This window comes from Dasypus novemcinctus, chromosome 2 (assembly GCF_030445035.2).
Source record: "Dasypus novemcinctus isolate mDasNov1 chromosome 2, mDasNov1.1.hap2, whole genome shotgun sequence".
NCBI classification, from domain to species: domain Eukaryota; kingdom Metazoa; phylum Chordata; class Mammalia; order Cingulata; family Dasypodidae; genus Dasypus; species Dasypus novemcinctus.
Genome location: NC_080674.1, coordinates 158,682,495 through 158,707,171, shown reverse-complemented (window position 1 = coordinate 158,707,171; position 24,677 = coordinate 158,682,495). Strand labels below are relative to the sequence as shown.

The 24,677-nt window shown below is 39.9% G+C and overlaps 1 protein-coding gene across 3 annotated transcripts in view; it reads left to right on the top strand.

Annotated features, from left to right (window-relative positions):
* SH3TC2 (SH3 domain and tetratricopeptide repeats 2) overlaps positions 1-24,677 on the top strand; it is a 65,570-nt gene that overhangs the window by 14,877 nt on the left and 26,016 nt on the right. For all 3 annotated transcript variants that reach the window (XM_071210638.1, XM_058280700.2, XM_058280691.2), the window contains exons 4-9: positions 2,244-2,349; positions 4,010-4,153; positions 5,237-5,438; positions 6,124-6,197; positions 8,247-8,442; positions 16,930-17,063. In XM_071210638.1, coding sequence (XP_071066739.1) covers positions 2,310-2,349; positions 4,010-4,153; positions 5,237-5,438; positions 6,124-6,197; positions 8,247-8,442; positions 16,930-17,063 — 790 coding nt within the window. In that variant the 5' untranslated portion in view covers positions 2,244-2,309. The remainder of the gene's footprint in view (positions 1-2,243; positions 2,350-4,009; positions 4,154-5,236; positions 5,439-6,123; positions 6,198-8,246; positions 8,443-16,929; positions 17,064-24,677) is intronic.

Below are 24,677 nucleotides of genomic sequence, written 5' to 3'. Positions count from 1 at the left end.
CACCATTTGTTAAAATGTTCCTCTAAGAAAGGAAAAAAAAAATGCTGTTGAAGAAGTATGCTACCATGCTTCCTTTTATTTCAGAAATGGTTAACTGTTTTAAAAGTGCATCTTTGGATAAAATAATGTAATAGTACCACTGTCAACAGTTGTTGTGAGAGTTAAATAAAGTATTGCTCATAAAACCCTGGGTAAAGTGCCTGGCCTGCAGGTAGTAAATCCTCCATAAATCAATTTTTACCTAGCATTGCTTCCTTTATTCCTGGGATCTGGGTCGTCCTAGGGCCTGCTGTGGCATCTGTTCCCCTAAGTTCTGATCTTCCCGAACTGGTGGCTTCTTCCTTTTGACCCTTCTATCCTCTTCTTCCTTCAAGCTTCTCTCATGACTTGGCTAGTGGGGAGAAGGGACTTTAGAATGAGCTATAGTTATAATAAAAATCTGAGACTTGGGCAAGAAAGATTTCAGGGGAAAATCTGGGCAGGGAATTGGGCATGTTTCTTAAAGACAGGCTTTTTTTTTTACAGTTATGAAAAAAAGGATTTGCAAACCTCTTCTTGCTCTCCTGGTGAGCATGGAAATTGGTACAATCTTTTTGGAGGGCAGTTTGGCCCCCTCTTCTAAGGACTAAAAATGTGTATATCTTTGCACTCTTCGAATAAATTTTTAAAATTACTTGTGTCAAAACAATCAAGGATGTACGCAAAGATTTAGCTATAATGATGTTCATGATAGTACTGTTTAGGATTTTTTGAAAATTAAAATACTCAAATGTTAAACTGTAGAGAAATGGTAGAATAGTGTTAATGCAACAATGGCATAAATGGCATATGTAACTATTAAAAATAATGTAGACTATTTAATGATATGGGAAATGCTTCATTAAATATTGTCTAAGAACAAAAAGAAGATTACAGAACAATGTATGTAGTGTGATTCTTTCCATATAAAAATACTTATATAGAAACCCATGTATAGAAAAGAGATTCAAAGTTAATACACAAAGATGTTAGCATTAATCATCTCAAGGAAGAAGAATGATGGGTGATTTTTATTTTTGTGTGCTTTGGTTTTTCTGTTTGCCACCTTTATAAAAATAATCATTATACATAGATTTACAATCAATTGACATCCACAGGGCCTTCTATGATTCATTTCCCCCAACCCCTAACTTTTTACACAAATGATAGCAATCTCTCTATATAATTTTTACCCTGGTTTCTTTTGTTGCTGCTGTTGTTCCATTTAGCAGCATGTTTTGGGAGCCCGTATCAGTACACAAAGAGCTTCATAATTCTTTTTTTAATGGCTGCATATCATAATGTTTCATTCTATGGATGAACCATAGTTAATTTGTTCTAGTCTTCTACTGATGGACATTTAGGTTATTCCTGGTTAGGTTTTTTTGTTTTGTTTTGTTTTTGGTGATTTAAATATCAATGCCATCTGTCTGACAGTTTCTTACAAAGCTAAACATAGGCCTACCATAAGAGCTAGCAACTGTGCTCATAGGTATTTGCTCAAATGAATTGAGAATTATGTCCACACAAAAACCTACACATGGATGTCTATAGCATCTTTATTCATCATTGCCCCAAATTGCAAGCAACCAAAATGTCCTTCAATAGATGAAACCAACTGTGGTGCATCCACCCAAGAGGGTATTATTCAGCAGTAAAAAGAAGTAAACCATCAAGCTACCAAAGACAGGAAGGGCCCTTACATGATTCCAACTATAGGACATTCTGGAAAAGGCAAAACTATAGAGACAGTGAAAAGATCAGTGGTTGCTTGAGGTTTGGGGTGGGGCTGGGGGAGGATGAACAGGAGGAGCGCTGGGGCTTTTTTGGGCGGTGAAGCTATTCTGTACGCCACCGTAGTGGTGGACACATGACATTACACATTTGTCAACACCTACAGATCACAAAGAGTGGACCCTAATGTAAACTATGGGCTTTAGTTAATAAAGATGCATCAACATCATTCTTCAACTGTGACAAATATACTCTAATGCAGGATGTTGATAATCAGGGACTGTGACCAGGGGCAGAGAGAGTGTATGGGAACTCCCTGTATTTTCTGCACCGTTTTCCTGGTACACCTAAAACTGCTCTAAAAATATAAAGCCTAAAGTTAAAAAATCAATACCACAGTAAAAAAGCCCATACAAGGCATTTTGTAATCCGTGAGCTTGTTGACAGGATGTTTCTGCCATCCCAGGCCGACCCGTTGTCTCTTTATTCAGGACCTGTCTGCGAGGTTGGTGAGAATCCAGTCCCAGGAGGCCCAGTTCCTCATCACCTTCAAGACCATGGAGGAAATCTGGAAGTTCCGCACCTACCTGAATTTAGGTATGCCACAGAGGAGACGGGCGGAGGAGCAGCAACCGCACAGTCCTGCCAGTCCCTAGGGCTTGACATCACGGCATCAGCCTGGCTTTGATAGTGAGCAGCGGAGCCCTGAAATGGATGGTTAACTTTTGAAATATCACAAACTGCCTGGAAGTTAATCAAAGGCAAATGTTAACGAGTACTCTAAAATGCCCCGTGAACAAGTTGGCTTCTCTGTTTTCAGGGAGATCCTTTTTTATTAGATCATCAATCAATTGGCAAACACTTCTTAGTCATGTACTAAATTCAGAGTACGGAGGTAGATCCAAAATTGGCTGTTAAAAAAAGAGCTAGTCTTGGGTAAGATAACAATAGGAAGTTCTGGATATGTTATCCCATTTATTTGGAAAAGAGTTACAGAAGGAGGCAAAGGAATTAATCTGTTTATAGCAGCCTCGAGCTATAGCGTTTTCCAGAAGGTAAAGAAAGATGTTGGGGGACAGCACGAGTACCCTGTGCTGAGAAATGGTTCTCTGACCTTCTCCAGGGAGAATAAACTGTGATGTGGAAGTTATGGTTTCAAAGCGAAGTTCAGCAAAGCAAGGCGGTGCCACTGGGTTTGTCCTGTGTTTACATCTCCCAGAGCATGCTGTGGCTCAGTATGAACGTATACCGAAAGAGATGCATGCTGGAGTGGGGGTTCAAAATGCCTCATGGGGAGAGGAATACTGTCGAGTAGTCTTGGTGATTTTCTTGTCTCCACACTACACTTCTCTTTTTGTGACTATTTGAGATCCTCACTATTCAACAATGTAGTCCATGGACAAGTAACATTGGCATCATGTAGGACTTGTTCACAATGTAGTCCCAGGCCCACCCCAGGTCTACTGAATCAGCATCTGTTTTTGCATTTGGTCCCCAGGTGATATGTGTGCTCATCAAAGTCTGAGAAGTGCAATCATAGAAGGTACATAAGGCCTGAATCAGAATGGCGATAGTCATACTGGAAAGAGACGGATTTTTGTATCTTAAGAGAGGACTTTGAGAAAGAAGCAAAAATTCAGTACAAATAATTGATGTTTTTAGGTGTGCTTATATTATAACATATACATTATTAGAACTTGAGATTTTACAGCTTTCAGTCTGTTTTCAACAAGGGAGAGCTTAGTGAGCACGGGTGAAGGGGAGGGACTGAGTGGGGTATTGAAGTAAACCTTGACTCTTTTGTGGGCCAACGAGAATCTTCCCAGCTGCTGAATCATCAGGGGTGCTGAAATTTGAATCACAGGGCAGCAGAACTTTAAGGGGGGATCAGGAGCCTCCAAAGGCAACTTGTAAACTTGGAAATCTTTCCCATTCATGTATTAGAAAAAGGAAAATTGGCTTTGGTCAACCCATTTTGTGTTTATGGAGATCCATAATATGTTGAAAATGGAAAATATCATTTAAAAATGACTTATATTTCCCAACAGATGTTAAACAAAATCCACTCATTCTAGAAATGTTCTAGTCCCTCCTCCTTTCATGCTCTTTCTATTGACCCATTCAGTCGAGTCATACTGGGGACCCAAGCCGGGGAGGGAACCTCAGGAAGGAGCTTGCTCACCCTCTTCTGTGCTCAGCAAATGCTAAAAATCTTTTTTTTTTTTTTTCCTGTAATCTTGTTGGACTGACTCCTTAGGCTATGTATCCACCTGTCTGGAACATCTCCTCTTTGACCACAAGTACTGGCTCAATTGTAGATTGGTGGAGGATACAGAGATTCACGTCACAGTAGATGATAAACACTTGGAAACAATATACCTGGGACTCCTGGTACAGGAAGGTGAGCATGAAGTACCGGTGGGATATTTATTATTATTGGAGTCCATGAAATAACTAGGTTATCTAAAATCATTCAAATGTGAAAATGTTCACAAATAAATTGAGCTGTTATAAACACTATTCCAAACAGCCTTCTCAGTTTGCCACGAATATTACATGAATAGCTGTGTCGGTCAGTCTCACCGATCATCTGATATTAGAACGACTTGCTTTATTATTATTATTATTATTTTTTAAAGATGCTCATGCCATGACTCCACCCAGGCCAATTTAACCTCTGGAGGTGGGACCCAGGCACTGGTATTTTAAAAAGTTGCCCACACAATTCTAAAGTGCTTCCAAAATTGGGAATCACTTTTCTAAACATATGCTATAAATTGATTGTAAAATAAAATTCCAAATCTTGCAAAACTTGAAAGATTTCATGAAGTCAAGCAAAGAGCTGGTAGGGAAATGCTTGAAACACCTGCCAACCTGTTTACAAAAGAATTTGATCAAGGTTACAACTGACAAATTAACAAATGAAGTGGACAAATCTGGTGACATAATAGACACATTGAAAGAGGGAGATTTGCATAAAGCCCTAGACTCTTTTTGCAAAAATGATTCTCTTTATGATTACATTGCACAAATCATATATGAAGGAAAGAATTTCATATCATGCTATTAGTCATATAAAAATTAGATGGAAAAATTATATTTGCCCAAACTAACATTATTTACACTTTGTTGGTTCTAAGATTGTGTGAGGTTGCAATTATAACTTAAATTTTGTTAAATTTAAACATATTCTCACAAGTTTTTGTTTAATTTTTCTTCAAGGCTAAGTCCCAATCAAACCTTATTTTCATGCATTACACAGAAATTTTGGTGCCTCTTTTAAGTGAATTCCCTCTAAGTGGATTTTTCCTGATACCAGTTTTCCTGGGATCACAAGCACCTCCTGTCATGCCTTCCTCTGGACTGCCTGCACGTTATACACAGGAAGAAAAATATTTGGGCTCTGGATCGAAATGTTACTTGTGTGATAATCGTTTTTCACTTCCTGTTCCTCTGAGGAAATGGCTTTTCTCTTTATCCACAGGCCACTTCTTCTGCAGAGCCTTGTTCTCTGTGGCTCAGCCGGTTGAGAAGGAAGGGGAGTGTTTGACATTTTACAAGAACGAGTTAATCTCTGTGAAGGTCAATGGAGGAGGGCTCGAGTGGGAAGGGGTGTCCTTGGTGAGCGGTCAGCGGGGCCTGGTGCCGGTGGCAGCCGTGGAGCCCCTGCCACTCCCTTTCCACCAGTGAGTAATCACTGCCTCCTGGGAGAGGTGCTGTGCGGAACACCTGGGTAGGTCTACTTTCAGAGAGGGAGACAACAACATGCGGGTGTTTTTGACCTGTTGTTACCCTAGCTAAGGTTTGCACAATTTAATGAAACTGTATGCAACTCTCAATTTTAAGACATTGTACCTTTGAGGATAACCTACAATGTAGGGTTTCTTAAAATATGGACTGGGAATGCTCGCCTCAGAATGACCTGGGGCTGTATCACAAGTTCAGGCTCTCTAGCTCTCCTTAGACGCACGGAGTCAGACTCTCTGAGGGTTGGGGCCAGGAATCTGCACTTAAAATAAGCTCCTCAGGTGATTTTTTTTCTTCCACACAAAAGTCTGAGAAACCCTGCTGTAAGCTACTGTAAACTCAAACATTTAGAGCAACAATAAACCTTACACCAGGCTGTGGACCCCTGTGTGTGCTCTGGCAAAGAATCCAGCCATGAGAATGGGAAGAGATTGTTAGCTCTTGAACTGACACACTAATTCAGAGTCAGGAACCGTCCCTGGTCCATTTCCTAGTTATAAGAGTGAAAACAGTAATACTTATTATCCTATCACTGTCATCATCTTCATCATTTATTAGTCTCTTCTGCTCATTGTTCTAATTTTTTGAAATCCATGGTTTTAAACCTCATGTTTCCATTGGCAGATGGTTCCTAAAGAATTATCCAGGAAGCTGTGGCCTTCCCAGAAAGAGAGATTGGACAGGCTCCTATCAGATTGGTATGTCTGAGTTGAAAATAGAATTGTTAGGGAGATGATGTCCTGCCTCCTAATTTTATTTTCAGGCTTGGAGTCAGTTGGTGTGAATTTCTGTCTTGCTTCTGCTACTGACATAACTTAGGGAAGCCAGGTATGGTCAGTCTGTCCACATGGCTGTGTTCTCGATCCAGGGCTGACGGTACAAATGCCGATGGCCTGGATGGAAGATGTTAGGAAATGGTCGGGAGCCAAACATGGCCCTCAGGATGCTTGTTTTCAATCTCTGATCAAAATGTTTTCTGATTTTCCTCAGAGTTTTGTTAAAGCAAACTGAACTTAGGAAGAGTAACAGTTCCTGGCACGTAGTGTGTACTCAGTAAACATTCGTTAATTAAATTAAATCTCTCTCTCTCTCTCTCTATCCATGTATAAGTATGGGCATTCATATACACACAGCTATCTGTAAGAATGTATGTATCTACTGAGTAATGAACTCAAATGTTTTCTGGGCATCTAGAATATACATTTCTTTCATCTTCAGTCTTACAACCCACATTTGCATTCCTGACATAGTACAAAGCGCGATTTTCCAAATCTAAGCCCAAATAATGCTTTGCATAATAAAGAGAGGAAATTATGGAACCCAGCCATTAGATCTAATCAATAATCAATCATAAACTAGATTTTTAGCTTTCCAAGGCACTGTAGTTAGGAACATGGACTTTGGAGTCAGAATTCTGGCTCCACAACTTCAAACAAGTGTGTCTGTGGGTGCACAACTTAAAACCAGTGTGTGTGTGGCCAATTCACATGCCCTCACTAAGCTGCTGCTTCCTCCTCTATAATAAATCCACTTCAAGTGTTGTCATGAGAATGAAACAAAATCGTATCTGTAAATCACTTAATACAGTTTCTTTCACACTGTAAACATTTAACACATGGTAGGCAGCTCCTATTAACCCACAAAGCGGTGGGACTTTCTGACCTTCAAGATGCAATCAAAAGAAACATGATGAAAATCATCAGGTGCAACAAACCTTGAGAAGAACTAAAGCAAATATGGAAGCTGAGACACATCAAAGCCATTATCTCAACCAGAGCAGGTCTAGTGGAAAGAATTTAAATTCTAGACCCAGTTTTGCCATATATACGTTTCTTAGACAAATCATGTACTCTCTTTGTGCCTCCCTTTTCTAATAGGGGATTCTGAGAGTTGCCTTGCCTCCCTTTGGGGCTCTTGAGAAGATGTGAGAAAATGGATAAAAATGTCCTTTGTAAACTGGACAGTACAATGCTCATCAAGTGTGTCATTAATAGATGCTGGTTAGGCAGCTTATCAAACTGGGTAATTACCATAGTCAGAAAGAGAATCTCTCTGAGCCCTGTGGGTCATCAGCAGTTCTCTGTCCTACTAGTGGTGATGAGGCTAACATTTATTGAGTGTTAACTAGGTACCAAGTGCTACATGCTTTATCTCTTTGACTCTCCCTAATATTTAAAGAGGCAGGTCATCTTATTATCTCTAATTTTACAACCAGGGGAACTGAGGGTCATAGTGGTCCAAAGGATGGGAAAGGACAGGTAGAGACCAGGTATGATGGTGCTAACATGCTGGTCTGTGTATGGATTGGTGCCATTGGGATGAAGTGTTCACATGACAGTGGCAAAATCAAACACACCAGGACAATGTAGTGAGTTTCCCACAAGCTAAGGTTATTCTGTTTTTAAGGTACTTGGAGATTACTTTTCCTACGTTTGTTAAAATATCTTTCCTTTTTCTTTAACCATTTAATAAAGCTGTAAAGTAGTCTCAGATTCTGCAAGTCAAATATCTTTTCTTTTATAAAAACATTGTGAAAGTAGATGATAGTTCATTTAGTTGAATGTCCTAGTTTAGCAACAGGAAAAGTCACTTACCTCCATCATTCCTGCCAATTTTTTGTGCATGGTAATTTTCTTGTCCTTGAAATTCATAAGTCTGGGAACCCCTTATCTCATATTACATTGGAATGTACTGGAGGGCTCAGCTGCTATGCCTTAATTTGCTGACCTGTGTGCTCTTTCCCCCAGGCAAAGGAAAGTGCAAGGCCTTGAAGGATTATGAGAGGGAAGAAAAGGATGAACTGAATTTCCACCAGGGAGAAAGCATCGAGATCATCGGCTTCGTCATACCTGGGCTTCAGTGGTTCATTGGGAAGTCGATGACTTCAGGAGAAGTGGGCTTTGTCCCCACTAGGAACATAGATCCTGACTCTTATTCCCCATTGTGAGTATGACAGGGAGGCCGTCTGGGGAGTCCCGTAGCTGGGCTGCCTTCCAGTGATTCCTCCCTTCTCTGAGCAGATTTGCAGATGCGCCTCATGGCTTACTGTTAACACGGAGCGAGAGAAGCACACTCTGACAACCAAAGTTGATACAGAAAGTGATAGGAAGGAGAGGGCGAGTGATCAGGGAATGCGTCCGTTCAGTTCATTTGGACAGATGGTCATGGAGGCCTTACTCTGTGCCAGGAAAGACGGATGACCCCAAAACAAAGGACCAACAGCTGGGCATGGAGGATGGGGGCCTCCGTGTTTGTATCCTGCCACTCGCCCTTTTCCAACAAGGAGTCCCCATCAAGGGAAGTGCACACACAGGGAGGAGAGATGACCCGTTCGGTGAATGAGGTTCCCCTCCCTTGTAAATCTCTCTGCTAAAAGCTTAGTTGTGAGGGCATTATTGGCCAGGACGGTCGAGTATATATTTCAACTCTTTTCTGCCTTGAATTCAGCAGGGCTGGTTCTGAGGCACCGAGTCCATCCATCTGACAGATGGGCAGCCTGCTTCACCCACCGTGCACGGGGGAGCAGAGCTCGGGAGTATTGCCCGGTCTCCCTGGACTGCGGTGGCGTGGGGGTGGGGATGGGCTTCTGCGTGCGGATAGGAAATGGTAGAAAGCCAGGGCCCATGGGCCCAGGAGGTACGAGGGAAACAAAGCATTGGTTCCTGCTCTTGAGAAACCATAGCCCTGCCTGCTGGGAAATGGGGTCCATGGAATGCCAAAGGCTTTGAGCAATCATATTGGAATTCCTTCTTCTCCTGGGGAAGAACCAGTGAGGAGAGTGGGTCAATTCATTCATGGGGAGAGGAGAGAGAAAGCCATTTTTCCTCTTTGCTGAGACAGAAATATGGGTACCCAAATAACTAAACAAGGAAGACCATTCACTGGTGCTCCTGGAGAGGTACAGAATGCTATGGAGGCTTACAAGGAGGAAAAGTTTATCACGAACATTCATGAAAAAGGTAGTATTAAATTAAAGACTTGCATGATGTAAAATACTTCACAGATATAAATGGGGAGAGGAGGACACAGGTAAGAAAGTGAGGGGGATGTTCAGAGAATGAGTCAGGCTGGCTGAGAGGTAGGTTACCAGGAGGGCACTGGTGTTGCAAAGGCCTGGTGGGGCCAAGATGTAGAGGACAGGAGTGCCTGTGCCAGGGGACAGAGTGCGGAGCCACTGAATGTCTCTGAGGGAGGGTGACAAAGAATGTCACTGGAACTTTTATCCAGGAAGCTGTACCTGGCTCTGGGTGAGGCATACATTGGCAAGGGAGGTAGGAATCCATTGAGAAGGCTGCGACCTGCTCTAAGGAAGGGGAGGTCCAGCAGTCAAAGGGATTTAAAGAAACTGGGAGCTTTACAAATATGGAGGCTGGGTCTTTAACCTGAGATCCTGTACTACCTGGTCTGCGTGTGCCCTGGGTGGTGATAGTAAGAAAAGCCCCCCAGGTGATGCTAGATTGCAGCCAGGTGAGAACCGCTTCTGAGCCACACTGCTCATTTACCACAGGGGGAACGAGGATCTGAGGTGTGTCGGGGCTGCACCCAAGGCCTTGGGTAGGAACCCCAGATTCCTGGCATTCGATCCAGCATTCTCTTTCAACACCACAGTTCTGCAGCCGATGTCCTGGTGAAAGGAAGAGAGAATAAAGAGAGTGTGAATAGGGCTGGTGGGGAAGAGCCGTGGAGGGGGCCTCCATTTCCAGAGCAGGGGAAGACAAAGAAAACAGCAGAGACAGAGGAGCAGCCCGCAGAGAGGAAGGAACACGCCACCGGGAAGGTGGGGGGTAGTGAGCATGCGACAAACTGAGGAAAGGCCTGTGGGCTGCCCACTGGGGGTGGGGGGCCACTGGGAGACGGCGTAGCTTAGTAGTCAAAGTTCTGGAGCCAGACTGCCTGACAAGCATTTTAGGGTCTCATGACTACATCATGTGTCTCCACTGGCTTGCCAGATGTATGACTCTGGGCAAGTTAATTTATCTCACTATTTCTCAATTTCCTTATCTATAAAATGTGTTTAGCATTAGCACTTTCCTAATAGGACTGTCATGAGTTTAAATGGGATAATACATACAAAGCACTTAGAAGGCACTGTGTGTGTGAGATCCTATATATGTATTAGCCGTCATTATTGGTATTCTTGTTCTTGGTTGTGGTGGTAATCTTTGAGAGGCAGTTTTAAAGGGATTAAATGTGCCAGATTTTATAAATTATATTTGGACTTCTGTACCTCACACCCTGCCCCTAATGACAACGAATTTAATCATTACCTTTTACCTGATGCATCTGTCTGGGAAGCACTCTCATGCTGCAGAATATCACCCCCTGTGTCATGGTGAGGTGGCATGAGCTTTTCTCCTTATTTCCAGTGTCTTTTGTTGGCCCTCACCTGGTCACCTGAGAGACCCAATGTACCAAAGATCACACATTCAGTAGGGAACAGGAAAGTGAGCCAGGTAACAGGGAGGGGTGGAAGAAGGAGAGGCGAGGGGATCTGGCTCCTCGTGTACCCCCAGAGCACCCTACATTGCAGATGTCCTGAACCACAGCAACCGAGGGATGGGTTTTCAGCTCAGAGGAAGTCAACCTGGACCCAGCTGAGCCAGGAGGCTGTGGTCTCCGGGCATCCTCCCACTCTGCCGGTGGTCTGACCACTGGGTGGCACTCTTAGTCTGTGCTCGTTTGGCATGAGGTTTCTGAGGATTTATTCAGCATGTGCTGCCTCCACCCTCTCCTGTTAGGTCCCTCCCTGTGAGCTACTGATATGCTACCTCCAGAAGGTTTCTTTTTATCTCCCCAAAGCAGCAGTATATTGAGAGTGAAATATCTCAGAAGGTATCTTCAGATCCAGATTTAGCCTCTGACCCATGGTAAAGGGATCCTGCTTGTCCATGGAAGCAAATATCTGGGTTTCTTTTTTTTTTTTTTTAACAGCACCGATGTCAATACCAGCCACCTAGTTTCACACCAGCATTGCCTAGAAAATCAGTTCTTAAAAGTTACGGCAGACTTTCTGCCCAAATCGACATAGAGCTCGGGGTTGGCCAGATTGGCTTTGGGGATTTCAGAGATTTCGAGGGTGATAGAACACCACACCCTTGTTTTTTTATGTGAACATTTAAAAATATTTGATGTGTGTCTTTTATGTGTTTTTATTGTGTGTGTTTTAAGGAAAACAAGGTTTTAAATAAAGTTGAAGCTCCCTCTTTGTTCTTTCATGCTTATATTCCCTGATCTCAATTCCTTCCTCAGATGCAAACTCTAGTCTGAAATTTATGTGTCTTCGCAGTCCTTATCTGATACATTTAAAAATAGATATTTGTTCATAAACAAAAAAGGATGGTTTTATGTATTTAAATATAAAAACAAAAATTCGTATGTATAAATGTTTCTTTTGCAGCTGATTTTTATTCATCTGACATGTGAATTTAGAATTTTTTTGGTGTTGATATAGATATAAAACATTTTAATAAACTGTTATTGAAAGGAAATTTGTATGCTCAAATGGATAAATTAAAAAACAAGCAAGATTGAAAAATGATGCAGTCAAAACCAGAGAAAAGAATGTAAAAGAAAAGCTACTATTTTATAGTATTAAAATTAAAAACAAATTTTCTTTGTTACATCCCTCTTTTATTCTTCATTTTATTTATCTGCATCTTCTTTGTAATTCCATTTCTTTTGGCATCTATTTTTGCTGATGAGAATTTTATTGTCAGTCTCACAGTCGTTTCTTGCAGGCAGTCATTTTTTCCCCCACTAGTGGTTTTCTTAAGGTTTATTCTTTGTCATTGTACTATGATATATTTGTATGTGATATATTCTACTATATATAATTTTGCCTATTTAAATCTTCATCATTATTTCAATAGACATCTATGAACTGTAAACACTCCTTGTTTGTCTTAAAACATACTTAAATTATATTCTTGATTGATTAGGTATAAAATAACGTGTAAAGAGAAAAATAACTATTAACATAACATTTCAACTCAGTTTTACAAGGAGTTTGTCTGTTTTCTCTTTGTCTTTGCAGAGAACTAATTTTAGCTTTTATTGACCATCTTTATTGTTCTTTTGTTTTCTATTTCGTTTTCAGCTTTTATCTTCATTATTTTCTTCAACTTTGTTTTTATTCCATTAATTGTTTTCTTCTCATTTATGTTTAATTCTTTATCTCATTAAATTTAACAGTTAAATAAAATGGATAATTGAACACATAAAGAAGGATTAGGAGAAACAGGAAACCTGAAAAGACCTATCACCTTTAAAAAATGGAGACCACGTTAAAATTATTATATTATTTTTATTTATTTTGCTTAGGACTTGGTGTGTTTCGTCAGCCTGAAGATGCATGTCTTTCTTCAATTCTGGAAAATTCTGTCATTCTCCCTGTGAATATTACCTCTCTCATTCTTTTTAGTCTCTCCTTCTGGAATTCCTATTAGAGGTATGTTGGACTCATCATTCTATCCTCCATCTTTTTTTTTTTTTTTTAAAGATTTATTTATTTATTTATTTAATCCCCTCCCTCCCCGGCTGTCTGTTCTCTGTGTCTATTTGCTGCATCTTGTTTCTTTATCTGCTTCTGTTGTCCTCAGCGGCACGGGAAGTGTGGGTGGCACCATTCCTGGGCAGGCTGCACTTTTCCTTTGCGCTGGGCGGCTCTCCTACGGGGTGCACTCCTTGTGTATGGGGTTCCCCTACGCGGGGGACATCCCTGTGTGGCAGGGCACTCCTTGCGCAACAGCACTGCGCATGGGCCAGCTCCGCACGGGTCAAGGAGGCCCGGGGTTTGAACTGTGGACCTCCCATGTGGTAGATGGACGCCCTAACCACTGGGCCAAGTCCGTTTCCCTCTATCCTCCATCTTGCTTAATCAATCCATTTATAGTTTTCACCTTTTAGTCACTCTAGGCTACATTCTGAATGATTTCCTCGGAACTATTTTCTGTTTCACTAAACTCTCTTGTGCTGCGACTAAATCTGTTATTTAACCCATCCATGTGGTCTTTAATTTCCATGCCTTTATTTACATTTTTAGAATTTGTATTTTGCTATTTTTCATATATGCCTGTTTTTTCCCAAAAATGTTCCAACCTTTCATAATAGCTTCTGTTCATTCTTTTTATCTTTTCATGATTTTAAGCATGTTTATTAAAAATTATCTTTGAGATTATTGCTGTTTCTAGTTCTTGTGGTGTTAATTTACCTGTATGTTCATCTGCTGGCTCTCTTTCTTGGTAGTTAATTTTCTTGTGTGGTTTGTAATTTTATGTGAACTAATTTTCAACATTTTTCTTTTTGTTGTTGTTGTTCTTATTTTTTGTTTTCTTATTTTTTTTCCTCAACATTTTTAAAGATGGTCTTTGCATGAATCTTGGACTGAGAAATCATCTCTGCAGAATTGTGCTTGCCTTTGCTGGAGTCTTAGGACTTCAATGGTACAGGACCAGTTTTTTAATGTTACATTCTCTGGTTGTGATACCTCTACTCTGCAGTGTAAATTCTGATCCCACATCTTCCAATGATGCAAGCCTGGGTGTTTGTTTTTTATTCAAGGACTCACGCATGTGGAAAGGTAGTAAAACACTTTCCAATCTCCCCTTTATGGAAGTAACAGCTCTTCCAGACTTCAGGCTTATATAGGGAGCCCAATTCAGCTCCCCTGCTTAAAGCAGGCCCCAGGTCACCTCTTTTGTCCAAGGGGAGGCATTAGAAGACCAGACCCAACTCAGAGGGCCAGTGTCCTGCTGAGAATCTCCAGGGTCTCTGGACCATATGTTCCCACTTTGGCTTTGGTATATATTTTGTCTGTGGCTCCCAGAGAGTTCCCTTCCTTTCTCTAGAGTTAAAGTATTTATTAAAATCTTTATCTTTGTCACATTTTATCCAATATTGTATGAATGTATGAGGGAGAGCAGTGTTGTGTGGAGCACCTCAGCCTGCCATGCTGCCAAAAGTCCTGCTGTGCTCCTAACTCCACTTCCATGCTGGGGCAGCCCTAATGTAGTTTTCCAGGCTTCTTAGACTCTCTTCACCTACCTGGACCTCCGGGCACCAGCAGATCTATGCAATGGGGTCAGAGGAGGAAGACCTCAGTTTTGGCCTCTGTTTTACCACTTTCTAGAAGTGCAATCCTGAGCAGTCACTGAACCTATCTGAACCCATTTTTTCATCTAAAAACTTGGAGAAAAATACCTACATCGTAAGGTTGTTATGAAGAGTAAATGAAATAGTAAATTCAGGAATGCTTTGTAAAATGTAAAAGTTCTACATAAATTTAGAATCATATTTTATTTTTGATTCCTGACTGAATTTAGTCGTAGACTTCACTTACATGTTCTTTTGAGGATGTAAGTGCTCATGGTATTGGGGAGAATCTGGGGATCAGGCCAAAGGAATGGGGATCGGTATAGGCTGATGGAAAAAGCCCTGGTCAGATGTCAGGATACTTGGCTTTACTACCAGCTCTGCCACTAATTAATGGGGTGACCTTGAGCAGTTCATTTCAGCTGCTAGTTTTCTCATGGCTGGCATCCAAACCGTGTTTATTTAAGTGCAGAGATAAAGGGTAAATGGCAGAACTGTACCTCCCTCAACTCTGTTTTTAAGTTGAGATGTTCTTCTGGTTCTTCTGCCATACCACTTATTAATCGAGCGACACTGAGCATGGATTTTATTTTTCTGTGTCTCAATTTCTTCATCAGTGAAAAGGAGTTAAGTATACTTACTGCCTCATAGGATAATTATGTGGATTAAATGAGATAACAATGTCTGATTCATAATAAGCCTTCAAAAATATTAGCTATTATTAACTCTTGAGCTTCTAAGCTATTTTTTTTGTATTAAAAAAGGGTTCAGATATAAAAGAATATAGAAAATCTTCTTCACGAAGGATAAGAATTTAGAATGTATACTTTTAAAAAAAGAGTCATTTTTTAAAGTATTTGTGGAAATTACTGCTTTGGGGTGTTTTGACGAATTGCATTTAAATAGCCAGTTCAGTCTTTGAAATAAAAAAAAATACGTGTATTTAGAACTAAAAAGGGATCTTAAAAATTATTCAGATAGATAATGGACTGAATACTTTCTAAGGCACTTCTGTTTTGCCAATTCTTTAATTCTATGACACACGTCTAATAGGCAAATTTTATCAATTAGTTTATATAACAAAGTGAGTATAAAGATCTCTATTGTTTATAATCATTCTCTTTCCACTCCTGCCTTCCTTCCAACCACTTCCCATCTCTTAGCAATTCTGTTCCTCTCATAATGCTATGTAATATTGTTGTTCTGTCATGGACTCAGATCTCAACAATTGTGAAAGCTTCCTTTTGACTATAGTCAAACTTCCCTCAGTGTTCCTCTAGATTGTGTCACCTGTCCCTAGCTTTTCCCTAAAACAACCTAAGGACAAAGAAATTTCTTTTCTTTTCTTTTTCAAAATATTTTTTATTTATTTTTAAAAGACACTTAGATTACATAAAATGTTTTCTAAAAAAATATAGGGGATTCCTATATGCCCCACTTCTCATACCTCCCACTTTTCCCCACATTAACACCTTCTTTCATTAGTGTGGTACATTCATTGCAATTGACGAACACATTTTGGAGCATTGCCACTAAGCATGGATTATAGTTTACTTCATAGTTTACCCTCTTTCCCACCCAATTCTGTAGCTTATGGCAGGATATATAATGGTTTGTATCTGTCATTGCAATATCATTTAGGACATTTCCAACTCTTGAAAATGCCCCCATATTATACCTTTTTTTCCCTCTCTCTGCCTTCAGCATCTCCAGTGGCCACTGTCTCCACATCAATGATATAATTTCTTCCATTGCTAGAGTCACAATAAGTCTATAGTAGAATACCAGTAAGTCCACTCTAATCGATTTTATTCCCCAATCCAAGGAACCAAGAGGGTCTACAACTGCAAGCAAGAGAGTCCCATCCATCAGTCATATGGTATCGAAGCCCCCTCTCAATTAGAAGTGGAGTGGGCATCACCATCCCAGAATCCTCAGGATTGGGGAAGAAATTTCTTTTAAAGGCCCCTTTCCAACACTTACATTTTGGACAACCAATTAAAAATGTGTACCACGTGGTCTCACGGAAGGGTTTTGGTTAAGATAGGGGCTTTGTATTTCTTGGGAGATGGGGTTTTAATGGGAGGGGTGTTCTCGTCCCCACTTCGACATACTCAGCAACGGCACAGCTCATTTCTGCAAGGCTGAGATGGTAACAGCTCTTCTTCCTTCGCAGGTTGAATACTTTGTACAACAGTAAGATGAAGAGTCAGATTTCAGCTGTGGGCAAAATGGGCTGGTGCTTCTTTATGCCCTTCACTATATCCTAATGTGGAGGGAGATGGGGTCATGTCTGGAAACTTGCACTGATCTGTCTCTATGTCTTTTACCTCAATGCAGGAGCAAGAACACCGCCTTTTTCAGTGATGAGGAAAGATGCTCTCTGTGGGTCTTGGGAAGTGAGAGGAAAGCAGAGTGTGCCACCTTCCTCCACATGCTTGCTCATACTGACATAACTTCTGTCTACCGGCTTAGTGAGTGTTTGTTTCAAAGACCTGTTTGAATTCTAATGTTCCTCAAAATTAAGAGAATGTCACTAACCAGGAATGGAATATCTATAAATTCTTATCCCAGCTATGGATTTGGAGGTATGGCTGCTATTCCGTTGATGACCTGGACCAAATCTGGTAGGACTTTAGGTTGCAGACAATTCTGGGGTTACACGGGAAAGGTTGCCTAGAAACTTCGCAATGTAATGAAATGCACTCAGCTACACCATGGGTGGTGTGCAGTATGGGGCCTCTCTCCTGATCATGGAGAAGACAAACATTCTGGGCTGAAGAAGGTCGAGGTTCCCATTAACAAACTTGGTGCTGTAGAATGTTATAGTTGTAAAGGTCCTAAGAGATGCTATCTCCCCTCATTTTACAAAATAAGAAACTTAGGCCCAAGTGCCTGAGACAGGATAAGAACTGAGCTCTCCTAGCATCTAGTCAGGACAATCTCAACTTCACCAAACTGCCTTCAGCACAAAATGATGTTGGACTGTTGGGTGTGTTAGATTTTGGCTGGTGAGTCTGCCTCAGTGCCTAGCACAGTTTTCAGCAGTGCCTAAATGAGTGAAGAAATGAATGATATTCCTTTCCTTACTTTGGGATGTGCCCACTGCTCTTTAACAGGGCATACACTTATCCATTGCCAGTGGTTTGAGGAAGGTTTCATGTTTCTGTAGTCTCTTCAGGGATGGGGATGTTGTGTTCGTCTCTATGTCACCGGATAAAATGGGCCACATTTCATGGGTATAGCAGGAGTTTCTGCAGAGGGACCCTCAGGCCAGCTTCAGGAGCACGAGAGGGAGTTGGGATCTTTATCCATCCACGAGGAGCATTTGTGATGCTCCCAGGCATCATCCCAAATCTTGGTAGAGCTTTCTTGCCGTAAACAACTCTGTTGGGTAAGGGCTGAACTTCAAGGTTGTGCAGGCTGGTCCTGGCACCACAGTAACCAGGAGCGGGTTATCAGTGAATTCCAGCTCTTCCTGCTAGCCAAGCCCTGTGTCCTGGGGAAGGAGTTCCTTCTGAAATCTGTCTTCCCAGAGGGGCACCTTTTTATAACTTGTGCATCATTTGCATTCCTGGTGGTCCTGTCTGGGGTCACATGCTCCTGGAGAGAAATGGCTGCAGTAAGACTGACGTGTGTCCTGCAATGTTGTGGAGGACTGGGGTATGTGAACAACTGTCCATAGCCGAGCTCTGTAATTCTTCTGTCTTTGGCTGAAAGCCTTACCCTTTTTGGGGGTTGCAGGTTTTGAGTATTTGCAATGACATTCACAGGAGTCTTCTTCAGAGAAGAACAGGAAGGGGCTTGACGTGTTTCTCAAAGTTCACTGAAGACTAGAGAGGGAGTGTGGGCAGCTGTTGCTTCTCTACTAGGAAGGGGTGGAATCTTCTCTCATTATTATTATTTTTTAATATTAACAGTTTTATTGAAATATAATTCAAATATTGTACTATTAACCCATTCAGAGTACAATTCAATATTTTTTGCTACATTCACATGGGTGTGCAACCACAGAGTTTCTAGATTTTGAACATGGTTATTGGTTTAGTCCTTCAGTACTGCCACACTTTCAGATGAGAAACCAGAATCACAATCATAAAAGGATTTATATTCAGCCCCTGTTATTTTGTGATTTAGCTTTGACCAGCCAAAGTCTAATACCTTCCCCTTTCAATTCTAGTACAAAAAGCTTTCTCAACTTCCATGAGAAACATTCACTTACAGGAATGTTAAGATGATTTTTTTTTAAACTTTATTTTGTACATTTAACAATTGAAAATATAAGCAATTAAAGAAAAAGAAAACATAATTGAATAAAAACATATATTTCTCAGTTAAATGTACTGGATACATGTAAGTGGCTTTTAAAAATATCATACAATATATTACACAATATACTTGGTTCATAGTAATGCAATCATATGGTATTTATCCTTTTGTGTCTGGCTTGCTTCACTCAACATAATGCCCTCCAGTTTCATCCATGTTGTCATATGCTTTATGACTTCATTTCATTTTACAGCTGCATAATATTCCATCATGTAAATACACCACAGTTTGTTTATCCATTTGTCGGTTGATGGACACCTGGGTTGTTTCCAAGTTTTGGGAATTATGAATAATGTCCCTATGAACGTAGGTGTACAGATGTCTGTTCATGTCATTGCCCTCAGTTCTTCTGGGTATATACTCCATAGTGGTATTGCAGGGTCACATGGCAAGTCTATATTCAACTTCACAGTGGCTGTACCATTCTGCGTTCCCACCAACAGCAAATAAGTGTTCCTATCTCTCCACATCCTCTCCAACACTTGTAGTTCTGACTTTTTAAAAGTGGCCATTCTGATAGGTGTGACATGATATCTCATTGTAGTTCTCAATCATTAGTGATGTTGAACATTTTTTCATGTGCTTTTTTGCCATTTGTATTTCTTCTTTAGACAAATGTCTATTCAAGTCTTTTGCCCATTTTTAAATTGGGTCATTTGTCCTTTTATTGTTGAGTTGTAACGTCTCTTTATATATCCTGGATATGAAACTATCAGACACATGATTTCCAAATATTTTCTCCCATTGAGTTAGCTGCCTTTTGACCCCTTTGACAAAGTCCTGTGAGATGCAAAAGTGTTGAATTTTGAGGGGGTCCCATATATCTACTTTTTCTTTTGTTGTGCGTGCTTTTGGGTGTAAGGTCCAAGAAACCACCACCTATTACAAGGTCTCGAGGATGTTTCCCTATATTTTTTTCTAGTAGTTTTATGGTCCTGATTTTTATATTTAGGTCTTTGATCCATTTTGAGTTGATTCTTGTATAGGGAGTGAGATAGGGGTTCTCTTTCATTCTTTGGGCTATAGATACCCGTTTCTCGCAGCACCATTTGTTGAAGAAACTGTTTTGTCCCATTAACATGGGTTTGGTAGGTTTGTCAAAAAGCAATTGACCATAGAGGTGAGGGTTTATTTCTGGACTCTCAATTCTATTCCACTGATTAGAATATCTTTATGAGAGTACCATGTTATTTTGACATGGGTCAGAGTCAGGCAGTAACATATTTTGTTTCAAGGTCAGGCAGAAAAATTCCTCCCAGGTTGCTGTTCCTTTTTAGAATGCTTTTGGCTGTTCTGGTGCATTTGCCTTTCCAAATGAATTTGGTAATTACCTTTTCTAATTCTATAGAGTAGGTTACTGGAATTTTGATTGGTATTACATTGAAACTGTAAATCATTTTGGGTAAGATTGACATCTTCACAATATTTATTCTTCCAATTCATGAACATTGAATGTCTGTCTTTTTTTTTTTTTAATTTTTTTATTTTTTATTGACTTTGTAATAATATTACATTAAAAATATATATGTGAGGTCCCATTCAACCCCACCCCCCCACCCCCCCTCTCCCCCCCCCCAACAACACTCGTTCCCATCATCATGACACATCCATTGGATTTGGTAAGTACATCTTTGGGCACCTCTGCACCTCATATACATTGGTTCACATCATGGCCCATACTCTCCTCTATTCCATCAAGTGGGCCCTGTGAGGATTTACAATGTCCGGTGATTACCTCTGAAGCACCATCCAGGGCAGCTCCATGTCCCGAAGACGCCTCCACCTCTCATCTCTTCCTGCCTTTCCCCATACCCTTTGTCCATTATGTCCACTTTTCCCAATCCAATGCCACCTCTTCTATGTGGACATTGGATTGGTTGTGTCCATTGCACCTCTATGTCAAGAGGAGGGTCAGATTCCACCTGGATGCTGGATGCAATCCTCCCATTTTCAGTTGTAATCACTCTAGGCTCCATGGTGTGGTGGTTGTCCTTCTTCAACTCCATCTTAGCTGAGTGTGGTAAGTCCAATAAATCAGATTGTAGGTGCTGGAGTCTGTTGAGGCTCAGGATCTGGCTATCACATTGTCAGTCCAGAGATTCAAATCCCCTAAATATATCTTAAACCCCAACATTAACTGCACCTCCAGCACATTAGCATGAAAGTCTTATGAAGGGAGATCCCATCTGAGTCCAGTGAATGTCTGTCTTTAAGTCTTTTAAAATTTCTTTTAGCATTGTTTTGTTCTTGTTTGCATATAGGCCCTGTACTTCTTTGGTTAATTAACTCCTAGATATTTGAGTCTTTTTGTTTCTATTATAAATGGAATTTTTTCCCCTGATTTCCTCCTCAGATTGTTCAGTACTAATGTACAAAAACATTACTGATTTTTGCATGTTGATCTTGTATCCTGCCGCTTTGCTGAACCCATTTATTAGCTCAAGTCGCTTTGTTGTGGATACTTCAGAATTTTCTAAGTACAGGATCATGTTATCCACAAACAGTGAGAGTTTTACTTCCTCTTTTCCTATTTGGATGACTTTAATTTTTTTTTTTTCTTGTCTATTTGCCCTAGCTAGAACTTCTAGTACACTAGTGAATAACAATGGAGACAGTGGGTATCCTTTTCTTGTTCCGGATCTTAGAGAGAAAGCTTTCAACCTTTTTCCATTGAGTACAATTTTGGCTATAGAGTTTTCATATATGCCTTTTATCATATTGAGGAATTTTCCTTTTATTCCTATCTTTTGCAGTGTTTTTAATCACAAAAGGATGCTGGGGTTTGTCAAATACTTTTTCTGCATCTAGCGAGATGATCATGTGTTTTTTTTCCTTCAATTTGTTAATGTGGTGTATTATGTTGATTGATTTTCTTATGTTGAACCTGCCTCACATACCAGGAATAAATCCTAATTAGTCATGATGTATAAGTCTTTTGATATGCTGTTGGATTCAATTTGCAAGTACTTTGTTGAGAATTTTTACATCTATGTTCATTAGAGAGATTGGTCTGCAATTATCTTTTCTTGTGGTATCTTTATCTGGCTTTGGTATTAAGGTGATGTCGGCTTCATAAAATGTGTTAGGTAACTTTCCCTCCTCTTCAATTTTTGAAAGAGTTTAAATAGGACTGGTATTATTTTTTTCAAAATGCTTGGTAGAATTCACCTGTGAAGCCATCTGGTCCCGGATTTTCCTTTGCTGGGAGATTTTTGATGATGGATTCAATCTCTTCAAATGTGATTGGTTTGTTAAGTTCTTGTATTTCTTTTATCATCAGTGTAAGTTGTTTGTGCATTTCTAGGAATTTGTCCATTTCATCTAGGTTGTCTAGTTTGTTGGCATACAGTTTCTCATAATATCCTCTTATGATTCTTTTTATTTCTGTGGGGTCACTTGTAACTTCCCCCTTTCGTTTCTGATTGTATTTATTTGTATTGTCTTTCTTTTTTTCCTTTGTTAATCTAGCTAGGGGTTTGTCAATTTAATTAATCTTCTCAAAGAACCAGCTTTTGGTTTTGTTGATTTTCCCTATTGTTTTTTTTTTGTTGTTGTTGTTGTTCTCAATTTCAATTATTTCTGCTCTAATCTTTATTATTTCTTTCCTTCAGCTTGCTTTGGGATTGGTTTGCCGTTCTTTTTCTAGTTTCTCTAGTTGTTCAGTTAAATCTTTGAGTTTAGCTCTTTCTTCTTTTTTCATCTAGGCATTTAGGGCTATGGATTTCCTTCTCAAGACTACCTTTACTGTACCATAAATTTTTATAAGTTGTGTTCTCATTTTCATTTGTCTCAATATATTTACTGATTTCACTTGTAATTTCTTCTTCGACCCACTGATTATTTAGGAGAGTTTTGTTCAGCCTCCACACATTTGTGAATTTACTTTTTTCCTGTTATTATTGATTTCCAGCTTCATTCTGTTATGGTCTAAGAAAGTGCTTTGTATAATTTTGATCTTTTTATATTTATTGAGAACTGCATTGTGCCCTATCATGTAGTCTTCCTGGAGAAAGAGCCATGGGTACTTGAGAAGAATGTACAACCTGCTAAGTTTGAATGCAGTATTCTGTATATGTCTGTTAGGCCTAACTCGTTTATCATATTGTTCAAGTTCTCTGTTTCCTTGTTGATCCTCTGTCTAGTTGTTCTATCTAATCTTGTGTGTGGTGTGTTGAAGTTCCAATGATTATCGTAGAGATGTCTATTTCTCCCTTCAGTTTTGTCAGAGTTTGTCTCATGTATTTTGGGGCACCCTTGTTAGGTGCAGAGATATTTATGACTCATATCTTTCTTGGAGGATTGCCCCTTTTATTAATAAATAATGGCCTTCTTATCTCTTATACAGATATCTGTATCTCTTTTACATTTAAAGTCTGCTTTGTCTGGTATTAGTATAGCTACCCCTGCTCTTTTTTGGTTACTATTTGCATGAAGTATCTTTTTCCATCCTTTCACTTTCAGCCGGTTTGTATCCCTGGGTCTAAGGTGAGTTTTTTCTAAGTAGCATATGTATGGCTCATGATTTTTTATCCATTCTGTCAGCCAATGTCTTTTGATTGGGGAGTTTAATCCATTCACAGTCAATGATATTATTATAAATGCATTATTCACTTCCATACTTTTTTCTTTGGTTTTCAGATGTCATATAAAATTTTTGTCTTTTTACTCTTTATGTTATCCTTTCTCTATTCTTTCTTCTATACTCTCCTCCAGGCCTCCCTCTCCTGTCTTTTTATTTCAGGTTCTAAGGCTTCCTTTAGTATTTCCTGCAAAGGTGGATTCTTTTCTGAAAACTCTTTTAGTTTCCATTTGTTTGTGAATACTTTATACTCACCTTCATATTTGAAGGAGATTTTTCTGGAAAAAGAATTCTCAGCTGGCAGCTTTCTCTTTCAGTATCCTAATTGTATCACACCACTGTCTCCTCAGCTCCAAGGTTTTTGAAGAGAAATTCACACTATGTCTTACTGGGCATCTCTTGTATGTTATGCTCTGCTTCTCACTTGCTGCCCTGAGAATTTTCTCTTTCTCTTTGACATTTGACATTCTGAGTAGCATATGTCTTGGAGTAGCTCTATTCAGATTTGTTCTGATTGGGGTACAAATGTACTTCTTGGACATGTAAGTTCATTTCTTTTGTGAGAGTTGGGAAATATTCAGCTATTATTTCCTCAAATACTCTTTTTGCCCCTTTTCCCTTCTCTTCTTCTTCTGCAACTTCCGTGACATGCATGTTGTTGCATTTTGTGTCATCATTCAACTCTCTGAGCCCCTGCTCAATTTTTTCCATTCTTTTCTCTCTCTGTTCTTTTTTCCCCTTCAATTTCTGCTGTTCTGTTCTCTGTATCACTTTTTCTTCTATAATTTTGAGTATGCTGTTGTATGCCTCTAATGTGTTTTTGATCTCACTTACTGTGTCTTTCATTTCCATAAGCTCTGTTACTTTTCTGTTCTGGATTTCAAATTCTTCTTTGTGCTCACTCAGTGTCTTCTTGATGTCATTTATCTCTTTAGCCATATTGTTTTTCAACTTATTAATTAGTTCTCTCAAATCCTGCATCTTTTCTGGGGCTTTGATATATTCCTTTTCTTGAGCCGTGTCTTCTGTTTTCTTAGCATGACTTATAATTTTTTGCTGAGGTCTAGGCATCTGATTAAGATATAGCTTACATAGATGCTCAATTTCTTTCTCTTTTGTAGGGATTTAGTGGCAGGAGGCTGTGTGTTACCACTCCTCTTTGATTCTTGGCTCGATCTGG